Genomic DNA, 11,805 nt, shown 5'->3' on the forward strand with positions numbered 1-11,805 from the left:
GGTTGATGATGATGATTACGATGACGATATGAATATGTAGATAAATAACATTAGAAATTCAATACTGTCAAGAATACAATCAACGTAGAGAGGCCTTCATCCAGCAGTGGATTTATTGAGGCTCGTGATAATAATGGCATTATATATAGATACGTAGATAATAATATTATATCACTGATTTTGATAAATATAACAATTCATGTGTAAGTAAGGAGTAGAATAAGGCTGAGGAGGCCTTCATCCAGCAGTGGATAGGTCAAGATTGATGATGATAGGGACGATAAAAATAGGTAGATATTATACAATATCACACATTTTGATAACTATAACAATTCGTATTAATTTCTTTCATTGTTTGCAATGGCAACTTTGTTAGTTTAATATGACTATATTGTGATCTATGGAAATTAGTAGCCTAGGTAATTATTCAATAAAAAATAGTGTGTGAACAGCCACAAATAAGTATTTAAAAAATCAAATTTGGAATATCACGTTATCTATGAAATGGCGGACAGAGGCGGGCGCGCCTGTCATAATTTTATTTACGTAGTGAATTGTACCAATATTATGGTTTTTTCACCGGAAAAAAGTGCGCCAATGCCTACATTACGATATTTGAATAAAAATAATCGAATTTGTTTGTCAAATAAAGGATTAGAAGGTGTTAAGCGACGAAGACGTCATTCTGCTGTACGTTAAATGAAATATGGTGAATCGTATACGGTATGTAAGAAAATATCGGATATAAATGTCACGTACCTGTAAAATCATTGAAAATTTCTGAAATGTGGTCAATTCAAACGGTAGATGAATCGGTAGCGCACATTTTGAAGTGAAGATGTAAAAATAACAATAAAATGTCGCTTAAATGAGCTGTTAGTGAATTTTCCAAAATCTTTTAGGATAATAATATGTAGGAGATATCTGTCCTAAAATAATCAGTGCTAATAAAGCCATTATTATTATCAGAGTTATTAATAGTATTTTCAAACTCTATTTATATTTTTCTGTTCTATTTGTTAAAAAATATTTGTAAATAGTTAAAATGTTAAAAAATTATGTATATTTTGCACTGGATGTGTTGTACGTGACTTTTTTGCATTAAAAAAACGAGACATAAAGTAAACAAACAATCATACCTTTTTGCATACAGCATCACTGAGGAATAATTAGGCTCGCGATAATGTCATTATATAATATAATAAATGTACATATCAATGGCAAAAAATAAAAATTGTGAATTGGGAGTTTGGCAAAAAAAGAGCCGCATGCCAATACCCAAAGAGCCACATGTGGCTCGCGAGCTGCGGTTTGCCGACCACTGGCCTAACCCATTGGTTCATAGTACTGCATCAAAAGACATCTTTTTACCTAGCGCAGTGTCAAAACCTGCGACCCATGGTGTCAGAAAAGTGATAGCTCCATCAATTAGGGTCATCAGTGTTGTTAATATTTGTGACAGTTAATCTTTTATCAACAACATAGAAAACAAATTATTATAAATTCAAAAAACTTTATTATGATAGATACAGTATATCTCAAAACGACCATTTTTGATCAATATTTTCATGAATGCTATCAATTCAAAATGTAAAAAAAACTTATTTTAACCATATTGTCTACCATTTTCCTCCTTTGCGTTTTTTCTTTTGCTGCTGCCTATTCTTTTGCCAGCCAGGTTCACTGGGGGTGGTTTGCTTTTCGGCCACTCTCGGACTCTTGCCTGGGTTCAACTGTTGTTTCGACATGTCACTGAAAATAAAAATATTTACACATGAAAATATAACAGCTGCTGTATATTAATGACTCAAAAACAACATAAATTTTATGTTACAAAATTACAAGCAACTGTAAATCAATAATATATAATTTGCAACACATTAAAAACTATGGTAAAACAAGCACTCCTTCCACTCTCTAGCAGGAATGCCGTATCCTAGGCCTTGCTTTCACGTCACGTTGCACTATTTATAATTTTTGGAATTATCTTAAACAGTTGTTTTAATAAAAGGTAAAATTAAAGAAACAACATTCACTATTGTCGAACAAGAACTTCTTGTCCAACTACTAAACTTAAAACTGTGAACTAACAAGCCCCTCCTATGCAATCAATCACACTACCGTTTTCAAATGAGGAATGCCCCCAAATTCATCATTTCATTTTACGCTTCCATGGTGAACGGATCGATCAATTTACGTATTTTTATAACAAAAATATGGCTAAAACCATTATGAGTGACGTTAGAATTATTATTACAAAATTTTAGGTTTACTGCGAAGAAGAAAAAGAGTCACGTCTAAAAAAGAGCCGATACATTATTTAAACACGCGTTGCCGCCATGACAGGTACGTCACTGAGAAGTCTTTTATATGCAACTACAGTGACTTTCGGTTATCGACAAGATCTTGTTGTCGGAGAGTAGACTCACAACTCTCAATTGCTTGCTAGTATCATGTAGTATAGTTTCAATACCCAGTGAGATAAGAATCAGAAAAATAATTTAATTCTTTCCTTAATCATTAACTTACTATTGATCAGTAGCGCTTGTTGTCATGCCTTGACTTCCTTTGATCACATCACCGCGAGGACCTCGCTGACGTCTTTTCCTAAATGCAGCTCTCTCATATCGAGGTAGCCACCTGTAAACAAAGTCATTATTAGTCAAATCAAGAACTCATTGAAACCGTGAAAGTGAAACTAGACTAACGTGAAAGACCAAAATTGTTTTACCTTTCTGGATTAGGTGGAATGGACAGATCAACATTGGCAGGTAATTTTGTCTTCCGTTTACGCTGAGACAACTTCTTCTTGGACTTGTCAGTGCCGGGAGTACTGTAAGTATAATAAAAAAAATGATAACTATTTTCGCTCATAAACATTGTTTATGAAGAATGGGTTAGCAGCAATGTTCCCTCTAATTTTTCAATTGTGTGTGCGGATCATCAACGCATCTGAGCAGTGGTGTAACTAGGGTTGGTATCAACCGGTGCGGAAAATGTAACCCCCCCCACCACAAACACACATACAATTTTTCATTAAAACTTATATTTTTAAGGTATTTATTAATTTAAGTGATTTTATATTATAATGACACAATTATATTATAACAACGATAATTTTTGAAATAAATAAAAAAAATAGTTAAGATACTTTTCTTCCGAGAAATAAGTCGAAGAATTGTGCATGTGATGGTTTCGTGCATTCGAGTAAAACTAAAATCTAGCAAAGGAAACTTTCTTTTATAATATTTTTGTGTGAGGACTATGCGGGGGATGAAAACATGGGTGCGGACACATTTTGTAAGGTGTGCGCGCGCACACCTTACAGGGAACATTGGCTAGTGATCCGTTTAACCCATTGTAGGATACATTTTTTTGCTAGCCATGGGGTCGAACCTACGGCTTCAGAGAAGGGCGCAACGATTAAATTAAGTAAATTGCGATTTTACTCATAAGTGGAGCATAGCGACTTCATAAGGAGTGGTTACTAGCCGTTCATCCAATTAATTGAGTTCATGATCAAACACAATGACAAAACAACATGCCTTTTTTCCAGCCACGGGATCAAACATGCGACCCTCAGGGTTAGGACAAAAATATGATATTATATAATTTAGAAAAACACTTTCTGAGAGAGTATATTATAACCAATAGAAAAAATCTTTTTTTTTGAAAAAAGTAAGCCAACCGGCTGGGAATCGAACCCTGCATCTCCACGGGTAAACGCCCCAATCGTCGCATTTATCCAATATGCTACGGTGTGACATACTAATAGCGACAAATTTTAGCTATTGGTCATTTTAATACCTACTCATAGGCGCTCTTTTGTTTTTCTAAATTATATAATGTTCAATAATCAGAATGATATATTCTTAAATCTTGTGAATTATTCGTTTGAATAAAAGAAATAGTTAATTAAAAATATGATAGTTGACATTGATGGCAAAATGGTTGACAATAAATATTATAGTAAGAAAATTGTGTGAGATATTACCCAGGAGACTGATCCTGTCGACTTTGAGTGGATTTTTTGACAACCTTCGCACCCATCATCCAATTGGATGCTTCCAAAGTAACAACATCCACCTTCCCCTGAAATTGATTACATTGCATTAACGAAGCATAAATAGTATAATAAGTATATTGAAAAAGTAGCACTAACATTAGCTAGTGGTTTAGCCAAAATATCATCTTCTCTTACTTCAGTTTGTTTCATGGGAGGAAGTTTAACAGCTAGCTCAGCAGCTTTTTTAGGATCAGTAGTAGCGCTGGCGACAATCAAACGGGCCAAAGCACGACCACCCTCTGGCCCACCTGGACCTCCATGTTTAGAGCGCCATGCTTCTTCTACACTGACCCATTCCTGCAACATTATTTACTTTAAAAACACATTGTTTAGTTCTGTACAAATATGTAAAATTAGGTAACGAAAGAAAATCGATTTGAGAGGAAAAACTTGAATATGTTTATCTGCCCCTTTATTCTAATGGGAGTGATAAAATTCATGACTTTAAATGTCTCGGCATTTGAACTTTGAGAATCTATGTCTCCGCCGAATCTTGAGGTACACTGGTATGACCGCGTTACAAACACTCAAGTTTGTGAGCAAACACCGCAGCCCCCGGCGACTGAGGTAATCATGAAGAAACACTTTACAAAGCTGGGACATGTGTTCCGGATGCCCCCAGGACACTTCGTAGCCTTGTGGCACAGACTCAAGGGTTGCGTCGCCTTGGCCTATACGCACTGACATGGCGGGAGGCGCGAGAATTAGCGATGGACCAAGGGAAGTGGCGCGAATTTGTGTTTGCCCTATGTCCCAACGCAGGGGCGTGACAGGATGAAGTAGTAGCTATTCTAATGTACCCACCGAGAGTGGAATGTATCACGCACAGGTTATCAAATTATTATTACCTTGGTTACTCTGGGTCTAGAATAACCAAAGCAATAATAATTCAATAATCCTGGCATGATACATTCCACTCATGGTGGGTGCAATGGAATAATGACACAAAACAAAACATTAAATTAATAAAGATGGAAGCATTATGTAACGATGGAGTTAAATCACTAAGTATCTTGGCAATATCTGCAAATTTCAATTTCAATTTATTTATTTTACATATTGTGGACATTACAAATTATAAGTTTAAGACGTTCACAACATGACATTTAGAAACAAAGAAATATTATTATAACAGTTTTATGTACATAACACAATGTGTAAATACAAAAAATATTAAGTATATAGGTACAAGGAAGTACACCGAATGAGTTAAGCAGACCCTATTTTAAGAAATTAAAAAACAACGTCCACCTAAATTCACCCTCACGTAAGTGGAATATATCAATATCCGAAGCGATTTCATTAAACATGGTTATTGCCCTCCCAATTGGCATTACTAATGGCAGGTTAGTTCTGCACCGTGAGAGAACAAACAACGGATGCCCTCGATTCCTAAGGTAATTATCAGAGACACACAATCCAACACCACCAAGAATGGCAGAGTTCACATTTACGCGCCGCGTATAAGTCTGAAAAAATATGTAGCTAAATAAAGATCCCTTTTAAATTTTAAACTACAGTATGTAAGCATCCCTAAGAGAAAATCAGTCGGATAGAGCCACGGATAATATCCATACAGCCGAAAGTAAAGGAGTCTCAAAAATTTCTTTTGGACTCTCTCCTGCTGCTGACCACCGCTGAATCCTTAAACTTGTATATGTGAATATATGAACAATAGTTAATTACACATCAATTTATTTTATATTCTTAACTGTCAACTGGTGGGTGGAAATGCATTGTATTAATTAAAATAAAACACAATATGAAGTACTAGTTCCACTTATTTTAATATTAGTCCTATATATTTTTTTTAACACTACAACGGGCCATGTGGGCCAATGACAGTATGTATTGTAGTGAAACAATCACAAACACTCAGGCTTTGAGAAAATTATATAAATACATTGTGACTTCACCGAAAATTAAACTCGGGGCCCCCGGTTGGAAAGCTAGCGCCTTACGCACTGGACTACAAGGGCTGTATTAAAATAAGTGGAATTAGCACTATCTATTGTGTTTTACACATCATTTCAGGATAGCCTGTCCCACATTTTCGCTTATTTAGCAGCGTACATGTGATCATATTATTATGTCATAGTTTAAAAAATTTAAATAAAAAAACAGATTTGCCAAGTTCGTGGATTGGTCATAACAATCTACTATGGCTTGACTTGGATTAGGCAGGGTTTAATTGGATTTGAAAAACTAACAAACACTATCCACACGTTGTAGCTTAGTTCAATGAAAACAAATACGTTTGACAAAGTTTATTGTGCACTATTTATGTCAGATCTTAACAGCCTACCTCCACCCTTCGCCCCTAGTCAATGAAGCCTGGTTTAAAGCTTCACTGTCATATATTTAAGCTCTAGTAGATATTTTCTACAACACCTTTGCAAAATTATCTAATGAAGAAAGTGTCGTTTGGCACCTACTTTACTTAGCATCATAAAACTTCAATTATGGTAAATAATTTACTTTTATGGTTAGTAGTCATACTTAATCGATATTTTTATTACCTTGGTTCCCTTTAAGCTTTTGGAAGATTCTTCAAATAATTTTGTGACAGCATCACGATTATTCTCACCATTATAAAGAGTCACTAGTGCGCTGATGATGCCGGGTTTGGATTTCAAGTCTGGGCTTTCTAATAGTTTTATAGCAGCCTTACGGTCACCCTGTTGTAATAAATTGGTCAATGTTAATAATAAAATTATATCTTTTATTAACGCAGTTGAAAAATAATTATTAAAATAATATAAATTTAATTCTTCTCTTCATTGAAGTAATATTATGTAGTTATAATATAACAAAGACATCAATTACCTGACATAAAAGCACATGAACTGCAGCCAATTTGAGATCACTGTGCTTCGACAGCATATTCGATGCCTGTGAAAGTTTTCCATCTCGGGAGAGGCGAGACGCTTCCACTAAAAGAGCTTCCTTTTCCATGTTAAACTCTTTCGTTAGCTTGGTGCACAGCTGTTTGCAATGATCTACCTGCAAAGATTGATAAGGTTATTTAAATGTTTAGCGAGAATAATCTGTTAATTAAGTTGAGCGGAGAAATCGTTACCTGGTTAGAATAGACTGTAAGTAATGCTTGATTGTAGAGTATAGATTTTCTCTGGCGAGTAGTGAGTTTATGCTCAAGACCTTCTTGAGTAGCTGCCTTGATACGTTTTCGAGAATCAAAAACATTTACTTCCCTAAAATCATAAAAAGGAACTTATAAATAAACCTAACAATCCTTCAAAAGAAATTTAGTTCATGAAAAGTTGTCCAAAAATTCACATATTTAATATATGTGTATTACGTTTTGCACATGAGAGGTGATACACCGCGAGTGCGCGTGGACGGGCTCAATGAGGTAACCAGTACCTTGATAGCGTGCAAGTGAAATTGTGTGGTCTGGGAGAGCTCTTACAAGTGCCGGGACAAAGAGGTATCAAAATGTATATGACAAAAAAATTGGGCAAGCAAACAATAATGAAATATTTGGGACGGATGCAGAACTTGCAAGTCATGAACACCAACATCATAAAATTCGACAAATGACACTTGGCCAACAGTTCACCTCAGAAGTATTTGTCAAAAGTGCTTTCACATTTCATACAAGGAAGGAACATCCTATTTCAAATTAACCCCGATGAAGAACTCATTTTTGTAATGGAAATGTGATAAAAATTTGAACTGATTCAATGGAAGTAGTGATTTATATGACATTTCACTTAAAGGCCAACATTCCATAAACATATCTATCGTAAAGCGGGGTATTAGTGTTTCATTTTTTCCCTAGCATCATAGACTCGTCATCGTCATAGACTGGGTTTTCGATACAATGCTTTCACCTGTTAATTATAACTTTTTACATGAGTCTTCCTGAAGAGCAGTTTCCTAATGTGTACAAGAAACCTGTGTTGTGCGCATGTATTTTTGGAAGTGTTTACATTTGCAGACAAGCACTTTTCGTGATGAAACTAAACGGATGAAAAAGAAAACTTGCAGCTAGCACCCAGGTACCCTTGCAGGTACCCTGTGCGACCCACGAACAATAATTATAAAATAGGTAAATTTGTCATGTTTAAAAATTTTGGATTTTGTGGGATTTGAACACCCCTAACTCAACTCTCTCAAACATCAATGAAAAATCCCAGTCTAATAATGTTATATAATATAAAATAATATGGCACTTACTTATTTATAACCACCAGATTATTGCTGGCTATAGCAACTAATGCCTGATCAGAAGGTTTATTTTTAAGAACTGCTTGATAAATTGCCGCGGCTTCTTTTTCTTTTCCTTGCATTTGTAAACAATAAGCAAGTTGGACTCTGCAAAAAAATATTACAGGCATTAAAATTATATACATTGTAACAATATGTATAAGTTAATGGTCCAAACAACATCACACACTTATGGGAGTAGGTCTGATAGGTAGGTTTCATATGAAATGAAAAATCGACATGTTCACTCATTTTTCCCTGAGAATTTTCAATTGAGAATTCAATGAATTTATTTTTTGATTAATGGAGGTGTGTAAAAATGTGACGTAATCTAGACATAGGAGTAAGAGATTTTTTAATGAAATGTGACAGGCGAGGGTTATTTTTTGAATATTATTAGTGTATATATGTGTGGGTGGAAAATCATATTGACAATCTTTCAAATTACTATAAAACACTTTGCATTGTACATACAGAGATCTCTTTATCACTTCAGATGTAAAAGTTGGGCAACCTGTCTCAAGGATTCAAGACACCCTACTTCCCAAATGGTTCTTTCAAATGTGCACACAAGGTGGGGTTTTCGGGTCCAAACTCAAATTATATAAGGGAATGGAATATTATTCCTTCTTCCTCTTCGTCAGGGCGATCGTGACCCGAATGATTTGGCTGTAGACGGTGTTTACTCGACAGGTTGGCCACACTCCTCTCGACATTTTATGACCTGCTTGGCTGTAGACGGTGTTTACTCGACAGGTTGGCCACACTCCTCTCGACATTTTATGACCTGCAAGACCTGCGTCCACTAGAAGACCTGTAGTACTCAAGAATTGCTATAATCATCTGGGAATCCAATATTTGCTAGAATGTTCTGATGCGGCATGTCTAAAAGATTAAACAGTGCAGACGACACAAATGAACGCTAATGATTCTAATAATTGTGACCGTTAGGTCTCACGTATTCGATAATCACTTGTGGATGAGACAGCTTGCAGTAACGTGTACGTGAGCACCCTTAGTTATATCTGCAGGCCAGGTGTCTATATTTATACTAGTCTATACTTAGAAAAGTGGAGTGTCTGGGTATGCGGAATCTATTCACAAAAGTGCATGGATCTGCGGTTGAACTAACGCGAACCTATAAGTAGTAGGTGGGGTAAATGTGGAAGTAAGTGGAACTAGTTAGATTTTATTAACCCTGCCCCCTAAAGTCCTTAAAAATCAGTAATAAATTATTATGGATACTTTTTCGAAATGGACCCTCTAAACCATTTCTCTATGTGCGCATCTTAATATACACTGAGGGAAAAGTGAGATTTGAGAGACCTGGGGTGAATAGAAGAGTATAAAAATATAAAATTACTTGATTATAGCCGTCTCCTCAATGAGTTCTTCATCTCCACCACCATCATCAGCAACGGACTCAGCAGCAGCATTCTCCGCTCTTTGCAAAAGTTGCGTTGCTTCATTTGTATGGCCGACCAGCGCCTCACCGCAAGCCACATTATAGATCACTTCATATCGTTTGAGATCAGACCACGGTTGGGAGCTGGGCTGTATTTAAAATTTATTAAATATTAACTACCCACTCATAAATTTATTATGACAAAATATAAGGTGGATTGAATGGATTGCTAAATCCAGCGTGGTCAGGAAACTGTCAATCGCATGGGATGTAGGATCGTTTTAAATACGACATTTATGTATAAACACAGATCGAGAGAATATGACAACTCGGAGAACCGTCTGTAACCGATTAGAAACCCAATCATTAAAATATTACATGAAATTCAATACCACCAGAAAAAAAAATAGTCATGTCTTTTGTCATTGGGATCTAAGGGTCTTGGGGTCTTTTGTCATTGGGACTATAAAGCCGTGGGTCCCAGGTTCGAATCCTGGGTCTGGCAAGTACACATAATATTGTTTTTCAATTTGTGTGTGTCAGAGTATGGACCTGATAGGTTGAGCAAGTGGCTGACATCCATTTCTCGTAAAAAACAAAATCTGTCAATACAAACCTCCACTCTGTGGAGGCCCATATGATCCTATCAGGATCGGACATGGTCGGAAAAAAAAAAAAATTAATCAATACAACTTGATTTTTTGGGACTTGTCTGTTTAGTGGCAGCCCGAGGCAAACAAATTTAGAAAATAGCCAATATACTGGATCATTTGTTAGGTTAGGTCAGGTTATCATTCTTGAATTTTGCAGAAATCGACTATGAAAATTGCCGCTGTTCCCGCCTGACTTCCAGTAAACAGACTTGTACCATTTTTTCTTCTAAAAAAATTCACAAGAATTAAGTAAAGCAGTCGAAACCTAATTAAAAAAAAAAGTCCTCTGTCTGAAAAGTTTGCAAACAACAGGTCTAAACATACATACTGTGTATGGATGCTATACTTATTGAATTTTGATTATTTTTATCTTAAGGGTATCAATAATGTTCACAAACCGCTTCTTTTCCAGTGAGGTATGCAGAAACTGCTGCCATATTTGTTTGCCTTTCATCTTCATATTCATCATTGGTATTTTTGACAATATTACGATACAATGCAAAGCATTCTTGGTATTTTTCCAAGCGGTATAGAATCTGCGCCCTAAATAAAAATACATAAGTACATAATTAAGAGAAAACACCTTCTTATTATTGGGTTATGGTAGGTTATGTTAGATTTTATGCCTGGTCCAGACAAAGAAAAATCGGTAACAAACTGCTCGAAAGTTGTTTATAATTGTTTCCGAACATTTAACATGTTTTGATATAATTGTCCATGTAGGTATTATTGTTGACTGAGGGATGGATAATGTTGTTCAAACTTGTTCTTGGTTTGGACTAAGCTTTGGTCACAAAAGAACACAACCACAAAAATTATATAGACTATAAATGAGATAAATATATTTCCTCACCTAAGTTCCTTCAAAGCATTAGTTAGTTCTGGAGCTGAATCGACAGTTTTCAGGGCGTCATTGGGCAAATTTAGTCTGTACTGAATGTATGCCTTTTCAAAGAATAGATCAGACACAATAGATGAATACTTAGAATTGCTAAATATATTCCAAGCTTCTTTAAAATTTGACAGTTGAATTAAGCAAACAATTTTACAGTGTAATGCTTTCGAATCATCAGGGACCAGCTGGAGAACTACAAATATAATAACGAAATTTAATGTGAATGTACACACAAAGGTATACGTTAGATATATTATACAATTCCAGATACAGTAATATATGACTTACTTTTGTTAGAAGTTTTTAGGGCTCTGTCATAATCACCACTTTGTCCAAACCTATTCAATTCAGAAAAAGCGGAAGCAAGATTATTTTCCTTGGCCGACATTTTTGACAGATTGAAGAGGACGAGATTATTATCTATGGACGAGATCGTGGCACTGTCAGATCAGTGTTGCCATATTTTTCTATGCTGATTATAGTACGAAGGCGTAAAAATTATAGTATTTCTGTAAAAAATATAGTACAGGAACATTTTTCGGTTCGAATCGTTTAA

The 11,805-nt window shown here is 35.5% G+C and overlaps 1 protein-coding gene and 1 long non-coding RNA gene across 2 annotated transcripts; one reads left to right on the forward strand and one right to left on the reverse strand.

Moving 5' to 3' along the window:
* Positions 1-1,493: 1,493 nt before the first annotated feature.
* On the reverse strand, positions 1,494-11,655 carry Srp72 (signal recognition particle 72). The gene is made up of 13 exons (XM_085952942.1): positions 11,538-11,655; positions 11,208-11,442; positions 10,753-10,897; positions 9,660-9,850; positions 8,267-8,404; positions 7,146-7,278; positions 6,893-7,069; positions 6,586-6,744; positions 4,202-4,363; positions 3,995-4,092; positions 2,732-2,833; positions 2,530-2,640; positions 1,494-1,752 (listed from the first exon to the last, which is right to left on the reverse strand). The coding sequence occupies exons 1-13, from the start codon at positions 11,635-11,637 to the stop codon at positions 1,620-1,622; spliced, it is 1,884 nt and encodes a 627-aa protein (XP_085809068.1). The 5' UTR covers positions 11,638-11,655; the 3' UTR covers positions 1,494-1,619.
* LOC147068413 (uncharacterized) lies at positions 8,382-11,673 on the forward strand. Its single transcript, XR_015071379.1, has 3 exons — positions 8,382-8,974; positions 9,035-10,154; positions 10,352-11,673. It is a non-coding gene; the product is annotated as an uncharacterized LOC147068413 (long non-coding RNA).
* Positions 11,674-11,805: the final 132 nt, after the last annotated feature.

The sequence above is a fragment of the Rhyacophila brunnea genome, unplaced genomic scaffold (assembly GCF_057557595.1).
Source record: "Rhyacophila brunnea isolate RB1 unplaced genomic scaffold, BYU_Rbru_1.0 scaffold_3, whole genome shotgun sequence".
Classification (NCBI taxonomy): Eukaryota; Metazoa; Arthropoda; class Insecta; order Trichoptera; family Rhyacophilidae; genus Rhyacophila; species Rhyacophila brunnea.

Excerpts from the sequence above, each read along its gene's own strand:
- Srp72 (XM_085952942.1), bottom strand. The coding sequence starts at position 11,637 with ATGTCGGCCAAGGAAAATAATCTTGCTTCCGCTTTTTCTGAATTGAAT. Across the intron at positions 11,443-11,537 it reads CCTAAAAACTTCTAACAAAA|TTCTCCAGCTGGTCCCTGAT; the intron begins GTAAGTCATATA and ends TTATATTTGTAG. Across the intron at positions 6,745-6,892 it reads TTCATGTGCTTTTATGTCAG|GGTGACCGTAAGGCTGCTAT; the intron begins GTAATTGATGTC and ends TTATTACAACAG.